At 39.7% G+C, this 20885-nt stretch overlaps 1 protein-coding gene across 2 annotated transcripts; it reads right to left on the bottom strand.

Annotated features, from left to right (window-relative positions):
- Positions 1-4467: 4467 nt before the first annotated feature.
- On the bottom strand, positions 4468-20558 carry LOC309511898 (zinc finger protein 646). 2 transcript variants are annotated; one of them, XM_082187272.1, is made up of 4 exons: positions 20225-20558; positions 10671-13385; positions 9139-10290; positions 4468-7813 (listed from the first exon to the last, which is right to left on the bottom strand). In XM_082187272.1, exons 2-4 carry the CDS (start codon positions 13169-13171, stop codon positions 6874-6876), a joined length of 4593 nt encoding a protein of 1530 aa, XP_082043398.1. In that variant the 5' UTR covers positions 13172-13385; positions 20225-20558; the 3' UTR covers positions 4468-6873. The 2 variants fall into 2 exon arrangements, with proteins under 2 accessions (XP_082043398.1, XP_082043399.1); XM_082187273.1 differs by lacking the exon at positions 20225-20558 and adding an exon at positions 19564-20216.
- Positions 20559-20885: the final 327 nt, after the last annotated feature.

Raw genomic sequence — 20885 nt, forward strand, 5'->3', positions numbered from 1 at the left:
ACTGAATTAAACGTGAAATTTTGAAGTAAAGACTAAAATAGTATTTTATTGTAAAACCTACTCCAACAATCTTTGTTTTATTTTCAACTTTAAAAAAATCACTTTCTTACAGCTGGCAATAAAAAACTAAAATCAATAAAGAGATTTTGATCAGAACGGCCACAGTGGTTGCAGCATCAGGTTTGATCCTCACCTTTTTATTCCCTTAATAACACAAAATGTTTGTGCAAATGTAAATTTATAACAATAGACACCTTGGTAAAAATGACAGAAGTCACATCTGAATCAGTTGATGAAATAAGATGCCCTCCTAGTAACTGTAACTCAACTGTCATTTAGCAAACTAATTCTATCTGAATAGTGCTAAAGATGTTTCATCCACTGTAAAGTGTGGACACACTTTCAATTAACTATTAAGCCAACCACATTCACCCCAGACCCCTGTGTGCAAAGTAGATAAAGTTATTTCGAAAGATAATGGGGTTTTGCTCAATTACGTTGTTATTGATTGCACCAGAAGATGCCCTGGGAGCTGTGCAAGACCAACAAGTGCTTATCATTACTCTAAATTAATTAATTTAGTTCTTTCAGTGGAAACTTGCCAAACTTAGCAGGTATGAAGGGCTGGTTTTCCAGTTGCTAAGCAACAGGCAGTACATTTTCGTTTAAAAATAATTTAGTCACTGAGCTACAAGCTTTCTATGTTAATGTTTTATGCTGAGTTTTAGATATATTACTCTCAGTTCAGACAAAACATGAATTATGCATGTCGTTTCTATAGGTGTAAACATGCAATTTTCACTCCGCATCCTCGGAAGAACACTTTTCAAGCAGGACCCAAAACATGGACTTCACAGCCTCAAAACAGGTACAAGTTGTCAATAAAATTCTATGCGGAGGACCTGTATGGACTCTCACATGTAAAAGCCTCAGCTAAATCTGAATTGAGAAGCTGCAAATTGCATTCTCTTGCTCTCAAGTGCAGTGTTGCTTTGAAATAAAATGAAGAAACATGACTAGTCTACTAAACTGGCCAAACAGATAAGTCTGTCTGAAGGTGAAAACTTACCTAAAGGATCTTTCACCATCTAGTGGACATTCCAAAGACCTCAATCAACCAGTTCACTCATTCATAGACTGTTCTGCAGTGCACCCAGCACCTGTGAATCAGATGAATTTACATCCACATTCAGTATCCCAAAAGCAATGCAATTATAAAGAAGTTGTAATTTTTTGTGAATAAGATGGATACCTGCATAAAAATGTTCTGATTATTATCTCAAAGTCAGTATGGCTCGTGTGTTATATTTCAAGTCTTCTGAAGCCATTTGATGGATTCATGTGGGTAAAAAGACCAGGTTATGGACCTTATTCACAGCAGCGCCATCTTTGATTTTAGCGGGAATGAAACCGAGGCTGAGGGAAAGATTAGACGCAGGGGTCTCCAACATAGACAACACGTCGCTCGCGAGCTACCAGTACGTGGCCTGATTGGAGGTAGCTCGCCAAGGGCCGTTCACATATCGCGTCTTTTGCGCGCTCAAGTTCGTTATTTCAAATAATTGAAGAGACGCGCTAATTTTTTCAAGGCGCAGCGAGTCAACATGAAGGATGGGGGTGCACCCAAACACTACGGATGTTTTTTCTTCTCTGTAAATAAATATTGTAGCAGAGCAACAGCAAGCGTTTTTCGGTGGTGGAAATCCATTAGCTAAATTTAAAACTTCTTTGTTTGTCGTTGTGGAGTGCGCAGTGCATGGTTGCATAGCAACGACAGACACCACGGGAAAATCCGACCGAATTTTACTATTAATAATAAAAGATAAGCTAATCATGTGCATTGTAAATGTCAGTAATTTATATTTTTTTACTCATTCTTTTTATAAAAATTATTTAAAGGCTGAAATATGCTAGGTGTATCTTTTTATAAAAACTTTTTTGTCAAAACTTTATTTGAACTTGTAACTTACATGTTAGTAGATAAAATGTTGCAAGACACTCCTTTAAAATCTGGCCATCATTTTTAATGTTATTATTTTAATGTTTATGTAAACAAAAGTGCATATTGATGCTAAGTTTATTTGTTATTTGCTGGTTTTAGACATAACACTTGGTGAATTGATTTTATTGTGTAGTATTAGTACTCTTTGAACAGGACCGTGATCATTTTGGTCACTATAATCATGAAATGAAATTTTCATGCCATTTCATCTCTAGTTATCATGTGTTTTTGCAATATGCAAGACATTTAAGGGTGACATATATAGCCCTACAAAAACTATTTTAGGTATAAAACAGTTTGGATAGTTGTTAATATGAGAGTTATGAAACATTATTTAAGAGATTTAAGTATTGTATTACACATACACTCATCCACTTTCATTTTTAAAAAGTAGCTCTCAAATGAAAAAAGGTTGGAGACCCCTGCTAGTCTCTTCAGTGGGTTGTACTGTCATTGAATGCGTTTTGGATTGTTCTGTTGACAAAACACAGCAAAAATATATTTCCAAGAAATTTCAAGAGACTATGAGCTGTGGAAAATTACATGTGATCTTAAGAGTGATACAGCTTTTTACTGCGGATGCCATTGGAAACACGGTAAGTCTATCCCTCACAGCCTCGCTTTCACACCTGTCATGGCGCTGCTCTGAATAAGGTCTAATATTCAACGATAATTTTCACCTCAGGCCAGCCATGTTGTTATGGCGTCAGTGTACGTCAACGGCCATTTCTGGACGCAAACGCAAGTTTGATGCCAGCTTGTGGGCAAAACTATCAGTGAAAAACGGCTTCATTTTTGTCTGTTCCTCACACTAAAGTACATTTGAAATACAACGCTTACGTCATATTGACTATTTAAAGTAAGGGATAATATATAGCGAGGCGGTTGTTATAGCGAATAACAACCCCGACAGGCTGAACGGGACCCCGACGCGAACCGCTTATTACATGGCTAACGTTACCTACAAAATAAATAATTTGACACAAAATATTGATTTAAAAAGGAGTTTATTGATTTAAAAACGATTGTATTGCTTCCGCTAAAGAAAATAGTCCGTTCCGCGTCCATAGCAACGCTGTTTTTCATGGCAACGGTGTGTTATACGTCGCAGCGGTCTGTTATCAAGAAATAACAGGCCGCATTCTACATTGGAATTCAACCAAGCCATGTAATAAATATAGCATATATATATATTCTTTTTCTTTATGGTGCTTTTTGGTGTCATTGACGGACGATGTCACTATGAAGAAGGGTTAACAGGTGAAATGACGGTGAGTAAATAACTTTTTTTTTTTTTTTTGTTAACTATCCGGATTAGGCTAATTTAATTAGACCGGATTAGACTATTAGGCTAAATGTTCTGATTAAATTTTAAATGGCATATTGTATAATATGACCAATGCAGTGTTGTATAAACTTACATTTCTATAATCGTTAGATTCGTTAGTAATCGTTACATTTGGGAAATGCTATGTCTGTTGTTCGGTAGTCTCGCGTAGCCACTAGCCAGACCTTCAGACTGACTTTCAGCCAACGGTCCGTGGGCGTGACTACGGTGGAGAAATGGCGCGCTTTTCTTGTAGCTGATGTCACGTGCAGTAATTTCTTAAGGCACCTGCAGTGGTCGCTTTTGATGCAATACTTATCATAAATGCCCATATATTATAGACACATCTGCATATTATTACATTTAATTGGCCTGTGATACATTTAATCGCCCTTTTTTTTTGTTGATTTACTCTGGTTCTGATTTTGGGCTGATTCATAGCCATTGAAAGGGGTAGTTCACCCAAAAATGAAATTCATCATTCATCAATTCTGTCATCATTTACTCACTCTTATATTGTTCCAATACTGTATGGAGTTTCTGTTGAACACAGAAGATGTTTTGAAGAATGTTGGTATTTTTTTTTTCCTACTACGGAAGTCAGTGGCTACCGTCAACTTTCTGGTAACCAACATTCTTCAAAATATCTACTTTTGAAGAAACTCCTATGGGTTTGGAACAACATAAGGTTGAGTTAATGATGACAGAATTTTCATTTTTGGGTGAACTGACCCTTTAATAGTGGCTTACACTTGCACTTTAGATAAAACAACTGCTGTGCACGAGACACGTGACTGCTCAAGGACATATCAAAGCTGTTCGCTCACAAGGACGCAAGTTCTAGTCCGACTAGGACATGTCCCAATTGCTCTCCCCCTCTCCTGTCTAAACTCCACTGTCTTCTTTGAGACATTATTCTGAATTCATGAATTCAGTATATCAGTAAAATAAGTATTACATATTCATAACATATAGAATAGAGAAATATTATATAATTGTGTATTTACCAAAAGTGAGGAATGTTCAAAAGTTTCAAGAAGGATATCTAGATTTAGCAACAAGAGATCATCTAACTTGGTGATGAGTCTGAACAAGAAGCAGGGTATTATTCTTATGTGAGAAAATCAAGCGTCAAGAGCAAAATCCTATGTGGTTTATTAAATAAGTAACAACAGTATGGAATATGTTGTGTTCTCATCTAAAAATCTTACTGACCACAGTAAACAAACTGCTTACCCCAGCTGTCAGGTGCATTACACATCCTAAAGTTCATAATTCATTCATAAAAATCTGATTTTAAGACACCATGACATTGAAACCAAATGATGGTGACTCTTTTAGAACAACAACCATGACTGACAAACTTTAAAATCACACATAAATTTGAAGTGAATGTTACATTAATTTTCCAGCTATTTATTTTTATTATTTGAGAGCATCGAGGTTATAATTCAAACATGTTCTGTTAGGAAATGAATTATCAAAATGTAGTTTAAAAAAAGTATACAGTCACATATATATACGTATGTGTGCGAGTGCATAAAAGTATAGTCATGTATATATATATATATATATATATATATATATATATATATATGACAAACAAGGAAAAAAATTAAACTTTTATAATTTATATTTGGAATCAAAGTAGCAACTGTGCACCTGGGAATAATTTCCTTCTATCCAATTGTGTAAAATTTGCAAGGACATAGGTATGTAAATATATAATCGTCCCATGCTCTGATCATAGCGCATACAACTTCATTTTCACTCAAAATACAATTGACTTAGCACCAGTGCTCCCAGGTAATATAGGCTGAAAACAAGCTCAAAATAGTAAAATGCAATTAAATTAAAAAAAGCCCAAAACAAATAAATACATGGGTTAATATAAAGGTGTAACTGAGGAGTTAAAATAAGATTGCCTTGCTGATTGTAAAGACAACAAAATCATTCCTTAACGTGCGCGCTCAAAGAGTGAAACAGGCACATCCAATCTTGACATGAGCGTGGGGGGACAGTCACGACATCACGTAAGAAAGGCAATAATGATACAGTGATATGTTTACACTCATTATACTGCAAACAAAACACACATTATTACAGTTCCCTGTTTATTGCACAAGGGACAGAAATGTTCGTTTAAAAGCATAACAAATAATGGCAACAAAATAGGAGATTACAGTCACTATAACAAGTGTTCATTAGGAGTCCTGCCATTCCTGACTCCTTGTCCAATAGCCTCTGGGGATTAGAGGGGTTGAAACAAGAAATCCTAAAACTGGGAGTTCTAAAACTAACGTTTTCAGTTACAAGTGTTAATATAAATAAAATGCATACTACAGTGATCTTTTATAAAAGTTTTCCTGTAAATAATACAGTCAGAGGTACAATACAATACAAGGTAAAACCAAATGCCATTACAAGCCTATCAATATACATTTTTTCCCCCTTTCGCTTTTCTCATTTTTTTTTTTTTCTCAGCACAACCTATCGCTTCTATACACTAGCAAGTTAGTTGCAGTTTTAAAATATGGGTTCTGAGCAACATCATCAAATTAAAGGGAGAACGAACGAATGATGCCACTAAGAAATGAACCCAATAAGCGCAATGCTGTCACCTGCTGAATAATAATTTTTATAGCTCATCTTGGTGCTGCAAGGAACACGCAAGTTAGAAAAGTTAAAACATCAAAAGAAAGGGGGAGGAATACAAAAAAAAACGTTGACAGTCCTATACAACACAGAAATGTGTTTGCCTAAATTAACTGAAGACGTTTCAATTACGCTCTATACACTGTTAAACATAGTTACTTCTACTTGTTAAACATACAAGTTGCTCGACATGTCTCAGAATTCATCAGACAGTCAACATGTTTTCTTTGTATTGTCTAGGATTGTAAATTGTGAATGCTTTGAAGGCTGTCATCAAAGCGGTAACTGGGCATGGGATGAAATGTATGTTTTTCAATGCTTGTTTCTTGTGACATTACCTGGGCCGTGGGGATGCGCATCCATTTTTAACCTAATGTGGCTACAGTTTAACCTTCCCATTGTGACATCACAAAAACAATACTGACGTAACAGTACCATGGTGGGAAATGTGCTGTTTTATACACAACATATATGGAAATGTCTCATCCAAAAGCAATTCGTTTTCAAGAATTAAAACAAGACGCCAGCAGCTAGTTCTTCGAAAGGCTGGTATCAGAATGAAGGCAGTGGCCTTCAATGTCCCCCACCCCCAAAGGGAACTATGAAAATGCAAATAAGGTCACCTGTGGTGTTTAGGGTGAGGGTAAGGGTTGGGAAAATGTCACTATGACCTAAAACTAACAGTCAATGTTTAATCCACTGTTTCAGGGTACATGCAGGGACAGTTCTGTTAACCTAAACAACAACCTGTGCAACAAAAGCCTCACAGCCACACCTCAAGCACTAGAGATGAAGATGGGTGAGTGAGAAAGGGGGTTTTGGCACCTCCAAAAGCCTTGGCATGGATATCCAAAACAAACGGCAAGTTCTGCTTCCCAAATATAACCCACTATAAAAAGGGCCCAGATGGCATACCCAAAAAGTGGGTGGTACCCATGTTCAGACCAGTAGGAGGAGCCGAACTGTTCCAGTGGACCTTTTGATGGTGCCTTAAGTTGGATTTGCTGGAGAAGCGCTTATCACACTGCTGACATGAGAAAGGCTTCTCCTTGGTGTGGATGCGGCGGTGACAGATGAGCTGGGTGGAGACACGGAAAGCCTTGCCACAATCCGGGCACTGGTAACGCTTGGGTTCTGTGTGGATGCGTCTGTGGTTTTTGAGTGCCATCAGGTTGGAGAATTCCTTCTGACAGGAGTTGCAGAAATAGGTGCCCATCTTGTGGCTGTTTTTGTGATTCAGAAGTGAGCTGGCGTGCCGATAACCACGGCCGCACTGATCACAGACATGCGACTTACACCCCGCCTCATTACGACTCTGCTGTAACTGCTGTTGTTGATGTTGCCCAGATGAGCTGCTACTACTGGGGCCATGGCGTGATGGGTTAAGCTTTGGGAGCCCATTAGGATCCAATCGTTGGGCCTGCATCAGCGTAAGGTCAAGCCCAGAGCCCCAACCCAAATTAGAGCCACTGGACGAAACCCCAGGCTGTTGCGATGTTTTTGGGGCACGGCCATGTTGCATTTCCAAGTGGAGCCGGAAGCTAGCCTGGGTAGGGAAGCTCCGCTGGCACAGAGTGCAGGCAAACTCCCGCTCCTTTTGGTGCACACGGCGGTGATTTTGTAACTGGGAAGAGACGCGGAAAGCTTTTCCACATTCTGGACAGCGGTGCCGTCGAGTTTCAGAATGAATGCGACGGTGGTTCTTGAGTGCGAGCAGGTTAGAGTAGGTCTTGAGGCACACAGCGCAGTGGTAGATGCCGACGGTGTGGGTGTTTTTGTGATTAAGGAGTGAGCTGGCATGCCGGTAAGAACGGCCACACTGGTCACAACTGTGAAAACAGAGACAGAGGAGAGAAAAAGTAAATCTCACCTACTCATTGTTCTTTTAACCCCTCTATAGTTAGTAACCTAGAGTAGTCTGAAAGTAACCTGACGGTATGTTGTTGACTTTTATGATAACAGCATTGATGGATAGACAAGTACAGGTATATGATCTTGAATCCAGCTGCCAAAACTCAAAGAACTGTCTCAGCTTGCACAGGGTGACTTGAATAGCATTGCCTATTAAAGAAGTTAATAAATTGAATATGAATGATAAAAGTATCAACCAATTGTGTTTAGTGTTAATATTAAGTCAGTGGTATAGTAATATATAATTTATGGTGGTAATATACAAACTGTTGCCGTATAGGGCAAACCTAGTCCTCACAAATACATTATAAAAATGTACTGCAAGTCACTGTTTGTTTTCAAACTCATAGTATCTACTCATATTTTGGTAAATATGTTACCAAGTATAGAATGAGTACACACAGAAAGTCTTTCAAATGCTTACAAAATTGTACAGCAAATAAGGTTTTGGGATTTGGACTTGAATTCTGGTCGGAATCTAGCATAACAAAAGTGTGGTGAACTTGTTTCCCAAGCACATGTGGTAAAGGAGTATGGTACCTTTTTTTGTTTTTTGTTTTTTTTACTTCTCTATACATTTTTGTTCTGATCATTTATGTAATTTGTTAGTATGGAAGTTCTGTGTTAGTATGTTGACACATTTTTTAAAAAGTTTATTCCTTTTTTCCTTTTATTGTCTCAACAGCAAATGAAACATTTTTGTGTTTCACCACAGTAGCAAACAAAGCTATGTTTATAGTACTTAAGAAACGTGCATTTAATAAATGGACGGTTTGCTGAGTGCTGTTGGCCGAGATCAGTATTTATTCCTGGAAGTACTACAACTAATATAAGATGGTCAGTATGAATTATTATGGCAACTGAATGCTCAAATGGTAACAACAGTAAACTAAACCATACATTCTAGAGTATTATCAATAAGATAAATTAAGAAGGAGGGAATAAATGATTTGGCTATATTTAGTACAATATACACACATCTACCTAGTCAGTACATCAAAATGTACCTATTATATCAAGACATCCTAACAATCTAGTACATATTGCTAACTGAAAGCAAAGGGGGGTAACTTATCTGGTCTCCACTAATCATACTGTCCAAACTTCAGAAAAATCCGAATTCCGGCACGCGTATGGTCCCGAGGAAGCCGGATTGGAGATCATATACCTGTAATAGACATGTAGAAACCTGTGATCTTTACTAGTTCACTTCAAAAAACACGAACAACAGACTCAAACTCACGTGAACCGGTATTCCTCTCCCTCTCTTGTGCTTGAAGTGTCCTTCCTCACGCCCTCCTTGCCTACCTGGTTGTCCCCGCAGCGGTGTCTGGCCAGCCCAGAACGACCCTGGAAGCTCTTCCCGCAGGTGGGGCAGCCAAACCGGGTGTGGCCTTCCTCGTGGACTCTCTGGTGGTTCCGAAGAAAGCGGGCCAGCCGGAAAGCCTTGCCACAGGTTGTGCAGATATGCCTCTTCTTCTGCGTGTGGATACGCATGTGGTTGCGCAGGGCCATATAGTTGGAGTACGGCTTGTCACAATATGAGCAGCTGAAGTTCCCAATTTTGTGTGTGTTTTTGTGGTTGAGCAGACTGCTAGCATGCTTGTAAGAGCAGCCACAAAGGTCACAGCTAAAAGGGCGTTCTTCACGCTCTGGAGATCCCAGATCACCCGTCTCCATGCTCATATTAGAGCTGTTGAGGGAGGCAGAGGAAGAAGGAAGCTGGGAACTGCAGTTATGTGAGGCCAGATCTGTGGTTGTAGTAAAGACTTGAGAGCACCCATCGCATTCATATTCGGTTGGAGGAGCAGCAGTTTGCACGCTGGGACCAGGAAGGGGAACAGGAAGATCTTTGCAGAGCTGGTTGCCGGTGTGTGTTTCAAGCTGCCTCTGGTTCCTGAAACCCCTACCACAGTCGGAGCAGGTATATTTTTTCAGAGCGAAATGCATTCGGAGGTGGTTCTTCATTGCCAGTCGATTTGGATAAGTGGAGTTGCACACGTTGCAGTGGTATTCACCAATCTTATGTAGGTTCTTGTGATTGGCCAGACTGCCAGCATGACGGTAAGTACGTCCGCACTGATCGCAAGCAAAGGGGCGGCGGCCGCTGCCATCATCCACTTGCTGGGCCCTAGCCCCCGCATACGGTTTCTTGAAATCTTGAGGTTGACCATAATTGGTGTTCACAGGAGGATTCTGAATTTTGGGATCTCCCATCCTCATAGCTTGAAGCTGCGATGGGCCTCCCTCATAGCGGGCACCATTGGGGTGAGACATGCTTTGAACACGTTGGTCTCGATCTCCAGTCTTCGCTCTGTGCTCTTCGTGCAGCCGTAGATGATTTATCAACTGCTTTTGAATCTTGAAGGCTTTGCCACACTCCTCACACTTGTGCCTGTGAACAGACAAAAACAAACAAAAACAAACAGATAAGAAAGCAGTGTTAAAATGCACTTTAAAAAAAAGAAACAGAAATAGGGAAGTTCCCCTTACAAATACAAAGATGACTACACAATGCTCAAATGGGGTACAGACATTATGAAATTCAGACTCAACTGCGTGTATGTGTGTACATCAGTATGAGTTATGTTTGTTGCCCTGGGAAAATCACCAAAGCACACTGCCTTGACACAAAATTTCATTAAAATCTATTCATTCAGTGATGACCTGGGTAATCACATGAGTGGGGAACTCATGATAATACATAAGTATTCAAAGTATGCAAAGAGAACTAAACAGTTAGAGTATAATAGGGCACATGCAATGCTGGCTAACCTCTTTAAGTCAAAATGAGTCCTCTGGTGGTTCTTGAGAGCCAGTAGGTTGTAGTAGCGTTTTTGGCAGACAAGGCAGCGGAAGACCCCAGTCTTGTGAGATTTCTTATGGTTGAGCAGGGAGCAGGGGTGTCTGTAACCCCTTCCACACTGGTCGCACCTGTGGGGCCGATCATCAGAGACTGGCATCTGCTGAGAGTTTGCAGGGCCCCCGCTGCCACTGGTACCAGCACCACCCGTCATCCCTTTAGCTCCATTCATACCCTTGTTCAATGCCCCCACTCTCGCCTTGCCTGGACACAGGTGAGTGATCAGCTGATGGCGATCTGCAAAGAACATGCCACAGTCAACGCAAATGTGGTTCCTGCCATCCATTTTGCCATTAGAATTAGAGCTAGTTCCTCCCAAGCCCAGTGTAGATCCATCTGCCCGGGCAGGTCCATGGACTAGCTGATGGTTAATCAAGTCCTGCTTTCTGCTGAAACTCTGTCCACATGTGCTACAGATCAAAAGACTGGTTGCATTACCCTCTTGTCGCCTCCTCCACTCTTGCTCACCAATTGGAGAGAGGGCAGAGGAGGGTCCTGCCCCTTGGTTAACCCCATGGCTTCGTAAGTGGCTACGAAGTGCCCTTAGGCTGGCATAATGGTTTCCACAGACTGTGCACTGATAAACCTCTCCATCATCATCATCTTTGTTATCCATTCTCTTACTGTTGCCCTGGGAGTTGTCTTGAGGACCTCCAAACGGCATCTGGTTGTGACCACGTCTCTGACGAGTACTTTCTTTGAGGTTGCCACTGCCTGGCAGAGAGGCACCACCAGCACTATGGAAGCTTATGTTACCCAAGTAACCATTGGTCATACCGCTTTGGTTGACTCTATCTGGTTGACGATGGTTTTGTGGAAGAGGTGAGTGACCAGAACTGCTTTGAGCGAGAGAGCCGTCAAATCGATCATGGAATTCCAGTGAATCTAGGCCACTGTTATGGGAACCATCTGGGACAAAGTGTGCTGCATCACCAAGATTACCAGGCAGTGAAATTGGGGTTGCTGCACCACTCTCCTGATTCTGAGAATGTACAAAGCCTTGTTGAGAGTCTAGCCCTGTGAGTGGCTCAGAGGAAAGCCAATCTCCCTCTGTACCCATCGATTGTGAATTTGGCCGGGTTTTGTGACTACGGAGGTGACTTTGAAGGGCTGCTAAGTGTGGATACTGCTTACAGCAAACAGTGCACTGATATTGACCAGTTTGATGGGAGCGTTTATGATTAACTAGACTCCCAGCATGTCGATAGCTTTTCCCGCACTCTTGGCACTTAAATTTGCGTTCAGCATCATCAATTGAAGACTGCGCCTGAGACCTTGTCTCACCATTGGATGATGATATTGATGGTTGAGAGTTTGAAGCCAGTCCATTAGAATTTAACATAGCAGGACCATTTTGAGCATGGTTTGTGGTATGAGGGTCGTGGGTAAGATAGTGAATTTTGAGACTCTCTAAGTCAGGATGTCCCGCTCCACAATATGCACAGGTATATATGGGATTATTAACAGGAGGGCCTAGCATTGGGTCATAACGCTTGTCGGGTAATGGAGGCAGTGGAAGAGGGTCACCTAGAGCAGGTGTGTAAGAATTCACAGCTGGGGACCGAACAGAACTATGAGGCACTATCCCAGGGAAACTACGTGTTAGCCCCAACGAAGATGATGCAGCATTATGTAACATAAGGTGCTCTTGAAAGTCATTCTTATTAGGCAAAACCACTTGACAAAGATGGCAAAAGCTGGGTATCATGTCATCATTCTGGGGTCCAAGGGGACGAGGGTCAGATTGTGCTTCAGGCACAAGAGCCCCCATGGACATTCCAAGGGGCTTAAATTTTGAATGAGTGCGTTCGTGAGCATTGAGAGCTGCAAGATTATTGAACTGTTTGTAACAGACATTGCACTTATACATGCCCTCTTGATGAGACTTCTTATGGTTAACCAAGCTGCCATGATGACGATATGTCCTTTCACATTGGTCACATTTGAATGGTCTGTCCCAGGCATCTTCAGATCCTGGAGATTTCTGTTTGTCATGGTCGTGGCCAGGCATTATTCCACTGTTGTTTATGTGACTCCTGAAAGCTGCTTCAGACAGATCTTGTGCTAGATTATAATCCCTCTCTTCGTCAACATTGTCATCGTTCTCCTCTTCTGCTTGGGCACTTGGAGACAGGGTGTGGATGCGGAGGTGGTTTTTTAGTGCCACTGCATTGGGCAATGTTCTGGTGCAGACCGGGCACTGGAAGGAGCCCATCTCATGAGTTTTTTTGTGAGAAGCCAAGCTACTGGCATGCTTAAAAATGCGTCCACATTGCTCGCATTCAAATCTGCCATTCTCTTCTTGATGATAGTGTGCTTTCATGTGCTCCAGTAGGCTAGGTGTACTTGGGCAAATGATGTCGCATTCTTTGCAAGGGAAACCCTTGGCACGATTCATATCATGCATAGCCATGATGAGAAAATTGAAATGGAAGGGGGAAATGTCCACATAAAATGATCCTCGAACAAAGAAGAAAAGGGGGCAATGTGTGATGTTCAGCTCTCTGCTTCTGTAGTATCAGCCATTTTACCTGGGTGACAGATATTCTCTCCAATCAGCCTTTCAATTCCACTCGATCACAGCAGTTCAGAGAGGGTCTGGACAGTTGTGGGGCATCAGAGGAAAGCTGAGAAGATACAAAAAGAAACATTATTTTAATTTAACACTGTAACTACATTCACTATTTTAATATATGTAGTGTTGGAAAAAAATACACTTAAATGACAATCATTTTATAAATGCGTAACAAGCAAAACAGGTTATAAAAGCTGTTCATTAAGGGTAACCAAGAGCCTTTGACAAAAACATTCACTGTGACAGGCATGTGGCCACATTACGTGATATTAGCATTGACACATTTGATCTCATATTTAGGTCATATGACAGAAACACAGGTTCAAAACAGCTGAAATAAGTCAGCTTTGTGTATGTGCACATCACTCCTTTGATGTCAACTGTACTTATAAATCAGAGCTACAGAAACCATTATAAGCAAAACTTTCCCAAAAGTAAGCAAATTACCAGTACATTCAGTATATAAGCCGAATTCAAAATAGGTCGTCAGTACATAGTGTAGGTAAAGTTCAGTCTAATTGTCAAGCTAATCCATAATTCTACCAAAACCAGGTAACAACTTATTTTACTCAACAATGAAGACATTATGGGCTAGATTTACAAAGTCATTCAGTCTGTCCCATGTACCACATTCATGATTCATAACTATAGACAATGTAGTCTTGACTAATTTTATGGCATAACGGTTGGTTTATGAGGAAATCTTTTTAATTTAAAGCCACATATGTGATGAGGTCTTGGCAGCACATCAGTTCCAAGATTAAGACTGAGCAATCATTTTTGAGATTCTTGACCAAGACTGACCACTGCTTTAAGATTTTCATCACTAAAGCAAGTGAAATTTGGTTACTTGTGCTCCAACCTAAATACAAAACCAGTTTAATACAAATATAACATCGGTAGCTGGGAGTTCAATAAAAGGGTTCAGTGTGTTTGGTGTCAGTATAGCATTAGGGCACTTTTGTATTCATGATCAAACTTAAATCTCACAGTTTTTATTATTCAAATGGAATTTGCTCCAAGAGAACTAGGCTAAATAAAATGCATGACCACAAATTCACTTCAATTAGACCCCACGGGGGAACAATTCATCTTACCACACAACTGGAATGAAAGAAACAGTGTTCCTTTACCACACACAATGGCCACATCAAAAAAATGAAACACTAGAAATTTCAACTGGATTATTTTCCTGCCTCTCTCAAGCCTACTGTGTGGCATTATTTCGCTGTCAGTACAATAACTTCAATAGTCACCTCGACAATAACCCCATGTTCAGACAATGTGTGACTGATATCAAAACCTTTCAATGTGAAGTGATTTGGCAGAAAATGAGGGCCCAGTAAGACAAAAACAGTCTTTTTTTTACACAGCAACTAGGTTTGAAGAATAATTTGAAATAGTCGTATAGTTCAATAATTAAATCTGCGAATGGGTCATAGTTTCAGTGCAGCTCTAAATGAGCCTATATTTTAGGTCACCAAGTTTGTTGAAAAAACTTGATATCCTTGTATGCATCTTACATAGATATCTGTCATTTCAAATGAATAGTTCATAAATCACATTTAAGATAGGACTATAACTATAATCAAAACTATTCATTCATCAGGTAAGTCCAGTATCAAGGAAAGTATTACTTTAAAGGGGGGGTGAAATGCTATTTCATGCATACTGAGTTTTTTACACTGTTAAAGAGTTGGATTCCCATGCTAAACATGGACAAAGTTTCAAAAATTAAGTTGTACGTTTGATTGAGTATGTCTGTGCCAAAAATACTCCTTCCGGTTTGTCACAAGTTTCGGAAAGTTTTTTTTCGAGTATGGGTGTGTGTGACGTCAGATGGGGCGGAATTTCCTTATAGAGCTGGTAAGTCCCGCCCATCCGTAAAACCCCACTGGACCTCTAGGTTGAAAAATCGTCAATGCAAGTGAATGTGAGAAAATAATTATTTTCTGGTCCCGTTTGAATTGTGCCATGAATGTGAACATATGAATTTTTTATATAATTTTTCATGTTACGAGTTTGACAGTATATTGTATGATTCTTTGGCTAGCAGTTGTGGAAAAGACATAACGAGAAAGACTACATGTCGCCTATGTGACGTCACCCCATAACACATTTTCCCTCCACTTGTCAAATCACGGTGCTAATGCTGCGATAATCTATGGAGACAGATCGAGATGCCTGTGTGTTTTGTACCCAAATGTCACCATTCAAACCAAATGGGCTGTTCTTTCTTCAGATTCCCGTCTGAAACGCGTCGAAAGCAGCGGAGAGTTGTAACGTTAGTCCACAAAGTGCTCTCACACAAAGTCTAACCGTATCAAACTTCTACCCGCTAAATTGTAGCATTCTTCACATGAAAAATTATATTAAAAATTCACAGACAACATGTTCACATTCATGGCAAAATTCAAACGGGACCAGAAAATAATGATTTTCTCACATTCACTTGCATTGACGATTTTTCAACCTAGAGGTCCAGTGGGGTTAGCGGAATGGGCGGGACTTACCAGCTCTATACCGGTCCTAAGGGCACTTCTCCCGGAAGGGCGCGCGCGCACCCGTAGACCAGAGCGAGAGAGCGAAAGCAGTACGCCCATCAAAGCGCTGTGCTCGGCTTTAGGGAAGTCATCAACGGAGTTGAGCAAGTGTTCTTGGTTGTTCCCTGCATTTCGACGATGATTGTTTTATAAACAAGGCCCAGTTCGACACCGGATTTGCAGATAGTCTAATGCTTAGGGATGGAGCAGTCCCAACGATAAAGGTTCACGGTCCTGCGGTGAGTAAAACTTCTTCAAATGTCTGTGTGTTGTTAGCTATCGGCGCGTAAGCACAGCAAGTAAACAACATGATCATGTATAGTTAATGTATCTATGGAGCATGCGATGTATGGTGTGTGTGTGTGATTCGCGCTCGTGATTCTTTAGCTCCAGCCACTCGTTTTTTTCCGGAAAGACTCGGTATAGCCTATCTTTCTTTTATAAATATAATAAAACTAAAGACTTTTTGGAGATATGAAGGATGCAATACTACTCTATAGGTACTCAAGATTAACATGAGATTGACTGAAACTGAGTGTTTCACCCCCCCTTTAAAGGTGCTCTAAGCGATGTTGGGTGACTTCACTACTTGTTGACGTTCGAAGTATTGTCAAACAAAACGGAGGCTAGCTCGACCCCCCCCCCCTCCTCCTCATCCCGTCCCCCGTGGTCCAGGCTGGGCCAGTTTGTTTTTGTTGCCGTTTGTGGAGCCTGGGCTGTCTACAGAGACCTTGTTTTTTTTACAGTGCGTTTAGGAGACAGGCAGCTTGCGGATAGTGAGGAGATGTTTGCTGTAGGTGATAATAAATGTTCCGGCCTAAAAAACGTGTGACATCGCTTAGAGCACCTGTAACAAAAAGTTTTTTATAATCTAAAATGTTACTTAAGGCAGTTTACAGAAAAAAACACAAAGCATTTTCATTGATTAATATTTCATTGATTCATATTTTGAATAACAGAAATTAAGCAATGAACCACATCCAAACGTCTTTACCTGAAATATCTAACAATATAAACTGTTGTGACCAAATTAACAGATTGTGGTTTCAACTGTTTTTTATATTTTGTGCTACAAGTTGCAATACAGATTCTATGAAGTGTTTATTATGTGATCATCACTCATGCATAGCACAGTCTGCTGTATGTGGAATGAGTGTAGAGTCATCTCACAGCATCTGTGATCTCAGTTAGGATGGCACACCCTTAGGGTATATAACCTGACCAGTGGTCTCTAACTCAAGACCATCTGGATGCTTAAGCGACATAAACGCTGTCAAAATCCATACTGAAAAATGCCATATGGGTCCAGCTTTGCAGAATAAAATGAATACAATAATATACAAATACACATTTGTAGGTCAATCAGTGTACAAGTGGTACTTGAACCTATTGGTAATATCGTGGTACATATACATGTGGTACTGAATGTTTCACAATATGATATTTAAGTGGAACTTTAATAGGCTTGGTAATCGAAATTCCAATTCTGGAATAAGATATTTGTAATAAAATAAAAATTCCGCTTATCGATTCCTGTGTGCACATTTTAATTAATTTATAATTAATTTTTCAAGCACAAGACAACGTGAAAGAGAACTCAATTCGGCACTTGCGCTGTTTTTTTTACCCCCGCTGAATTGAGTTCTCGTACACGTCTTCTTGCGCTTGAACGTGCAAAATTATCTCAAAATATCTTCATAAACACAGTCAGTTTTGTCTTAAGTGAACGTAAACAGTTGAGTAAGAAAAAGCATGTGTAACAGAATATTGGATCCTGAATGAGGCCTTAAAGTGAAAGAAAGAAAAGCACTCATTGATCTTGACTGAATAACTTTTGAAACTTTAATAAGGATCCATTAAGGGACACTTAATATTCAACAATATTATTGATCTGACTGCATTGACACCATTGAATGAGAACTCATCATTCCCCGTTTTCTCCAGAGCTGCTGTAGATAAATGAACTAAATTAATAACGGATGGTTTTTTACAACGGAAATGAATCAACACTGAACTTACTTAAGCTGGACAATGACTCTATTTTCTTCTGAAGCTGCTGTACAGCCAAAACAACCTTTGTTGCATTATTTTCCTGTTTTCACTATAAAGCTGCTTTGAAACAATCTGTATTGTAAAAAGCGCTATATAAATAAAGGTGACTTGACTTGTATTTATTTGTGCTTTTGCTAATTTGTTTATTTGTTCTTATTTTAGTACAATTTACTTGTCCTTAATAATGTCACTTTGAAATTTATATTAATTAGTTGTTTTTGCTGTGGTATTTTTGTTAAAACCATAGGAAAATGTCAAGTGTTTTATGCAACAAAACGTTTTGCCAAAAGACACAGAATAAATGTGTTTATTAAATGTTTGACTGTTTTTACCCTACTGGAATCGAAACTAGGAATCAATCAGAATCAGAACCAATGAACAGAATCAGAACTGCTAAAATTCAAACGACTCTCAACCCTAAATTTTAACTACTTAATTATCATTGTACATACCCAAAAAAACGTGGCATTATTATGGTAACGTCCAAAAAAATGGTAATATATGTATATTAGTGAAATAACCATCTAAATCTATAACTCGCATAAATACACAGTGATAAAGAGTTTTAAATGAATAATGAATCATTCGGACCATTTTGTGGTTGGCCAATTGACAAAAAAAATTTACGAAAAAAAAATGGCCTCACAGATCAAATATCACAGTGGCTTCCAAGAAAGTTAGAATATGCAGCCATATATAATAGATGTGCATAACAAAACTAGAAAAATGTGTAAAAATAAATAAATAAATAAATAAATAAATAAATAAATTCACGGGCCTGTAAAATACTATTGGCTGATGGCCATGGGAATTCTGTGGACATTCAACTTTTTTTTTTAATGAAAACTAAAGATAAAGACTACATAGAGGCTTTGTGAGGAGTAAAACTGGGTGCATAAAAACACTAATGTTCATTCATAACAGCTTGGCTATTATTTTTCCTCTAATCTAATTATGTATATGAGCCCCCAAAACATTAGAGCAGCATATATTAATGCTGAAACATGTTTTACATTGTATTTAGTCATTACCTAACTAGAATATTCACTAATATAACATTTCCATGACATTTAAGATTTTAATAATTTCCATCCGTGGAAAACGTTTTTTTTTTTTAAATACCCTGATGACCATGGGAACCCTATAAACATTGAGTAATCTTATGAAAATGAAAGATAAAAACTAGAAAACAGTGGCAAAACGGCTGGGTACATAAAAACACACAATCATTTGTAGCAACTTTGCTATTATTTTCCCCTTAATCAAAATATGTAAACTGAGTCCCCAAAACCTTGTTACAGTTGAAAAATGTAAATGTTGTTATTCTTCTTTTTTTTTTTATATAACATTTTGTTATTTCCCAATGGCGCAGCTCACAAAGAAACAAACGGGATGGGCCTAACACGTATGTGGACCCCCAGTAAAAACCGAATAACAATATTTTTCGTTAACAAGAACAAAACCTGTTTTTTACTATAAAATGGAAGCGGTTAACGCTTCGCTATGACCTTGGCCTGACGCTCCCACACCCGCTTTTTATCCGGACAAAAGCAGATACCCGACATTCCTTGTCATTTTCCCTCCCCAGACTCACCACATTAGACGTCAAAAGCCCCGAATTAAGACAGAAATTACCGTATATCCATTTAGTCTCAATACACGTGCATTTCTGTAGACAAATACGTGTGTGCATCGTTGTGAGGGAGACCCAAATTTACATCCCGACCCGTATGTTTTTCACAGGATGCGCGTCGCTGTGTGCAAATATTAGCCGGTGGGCTATAGCAGCTAAATCGACTGTGAGGGGAGGGGAAAAACGATGATTTTCGAAGCGTCAAACGCTTTGGTCCAAATATTCGTGCATTTATTTAGTCTACATAGTGTGTGGATTCGAATGCACCAAAAAACATCCAGCGCTCTTACGCGATCGCATCGATTATTTTAATGTGTCTGTCTGTCTGACAGCGACAACCCCCCCGCAGCTAACGCGCTAGCCTCCCCTCATGATACTAGCGCGAAAGGAGAGCAAACGATGCAGTCTCGTAAAAAATTAGCCGTACTGAAGTCGTAAATTTGAAGTAATAGCCGTGTAGATACAATAATACTCGTATGGATTTGACTGAATCGATACACTCCCGGCATTTACTGTGAAATGGTTTCTGCTTTTAGAAGTAAGGTCAGTGCTAATCGGCTAACAGCCTAGCGACACAAAGATCCGGAGGCTCGCGAGCTCTGATTCAATGAATGTGGCCATTGTGTGCAATTAAACAAACACCTTCAAGCTGCAACTACTTACCCGACTTACAGACGTGCACAATGACCAGGGATGGGGGTTTTATGCTCTTTTTGATTGCGCGGAGGATAAATGGCATGTTCAGCCGATCGCCATTATTATTTTAACTCTTTTTTTTTTTCTTCAGCGGGCGGCTCCACCGTGTTTTTCTCGGTGTATTTCAGCACTTCCTGCTGCGGGCTGAATGGAGATGGCGAGCTGCGGACGTGCTCCACCGCGTCACTCTGCGCTCATTCTTCGTGTGTTTGCGTTGGAAGTAAACATTGTCCAATGTACCGTGGACCAAAATTTTGAACTAAAATCACACAGATGTTTTCGTAAAGCTATTTAGGTAGCACACAGACCGTGTCCCGACAACTATTTTGTGAAATACCACGAAACAAAAAGTACTACTATGTTTTTTCACATAGCTACAGCAAGACAGATCCATGGTATTTGTTTAGTAACCATGGTAGGCTACTGGAGACCGGGACTGTTGTCACAAGTAATGTATTTCAGTAGGCAACTTTTCGGTCAAAAATCAAGTAGGCCTACACAAATGCTTGTTTCCTCTAGTTTGTATGTTTTAAATACCTAATGAAACCTTAAAATAAAGTATTTTTTGGTCAATTCTAAACTAGGGGGTTTCAGGGAGTTACTGTCTAAAAAAGTGTTAAAAAAAGAT

The sequence above is a fragment of the Leuciscus leuciscus genome (assembly GCF_965113295.1).
Source record: "Leuciscus leuciscus genome assembly, chromosome: 12".
Lineage (NCBI taxonomy): Eukaryota > Metazoa > Chordata > Actinopteri > Cypriniformes > Leuciscidae > Leuciscus > Leuciscus leuciscus.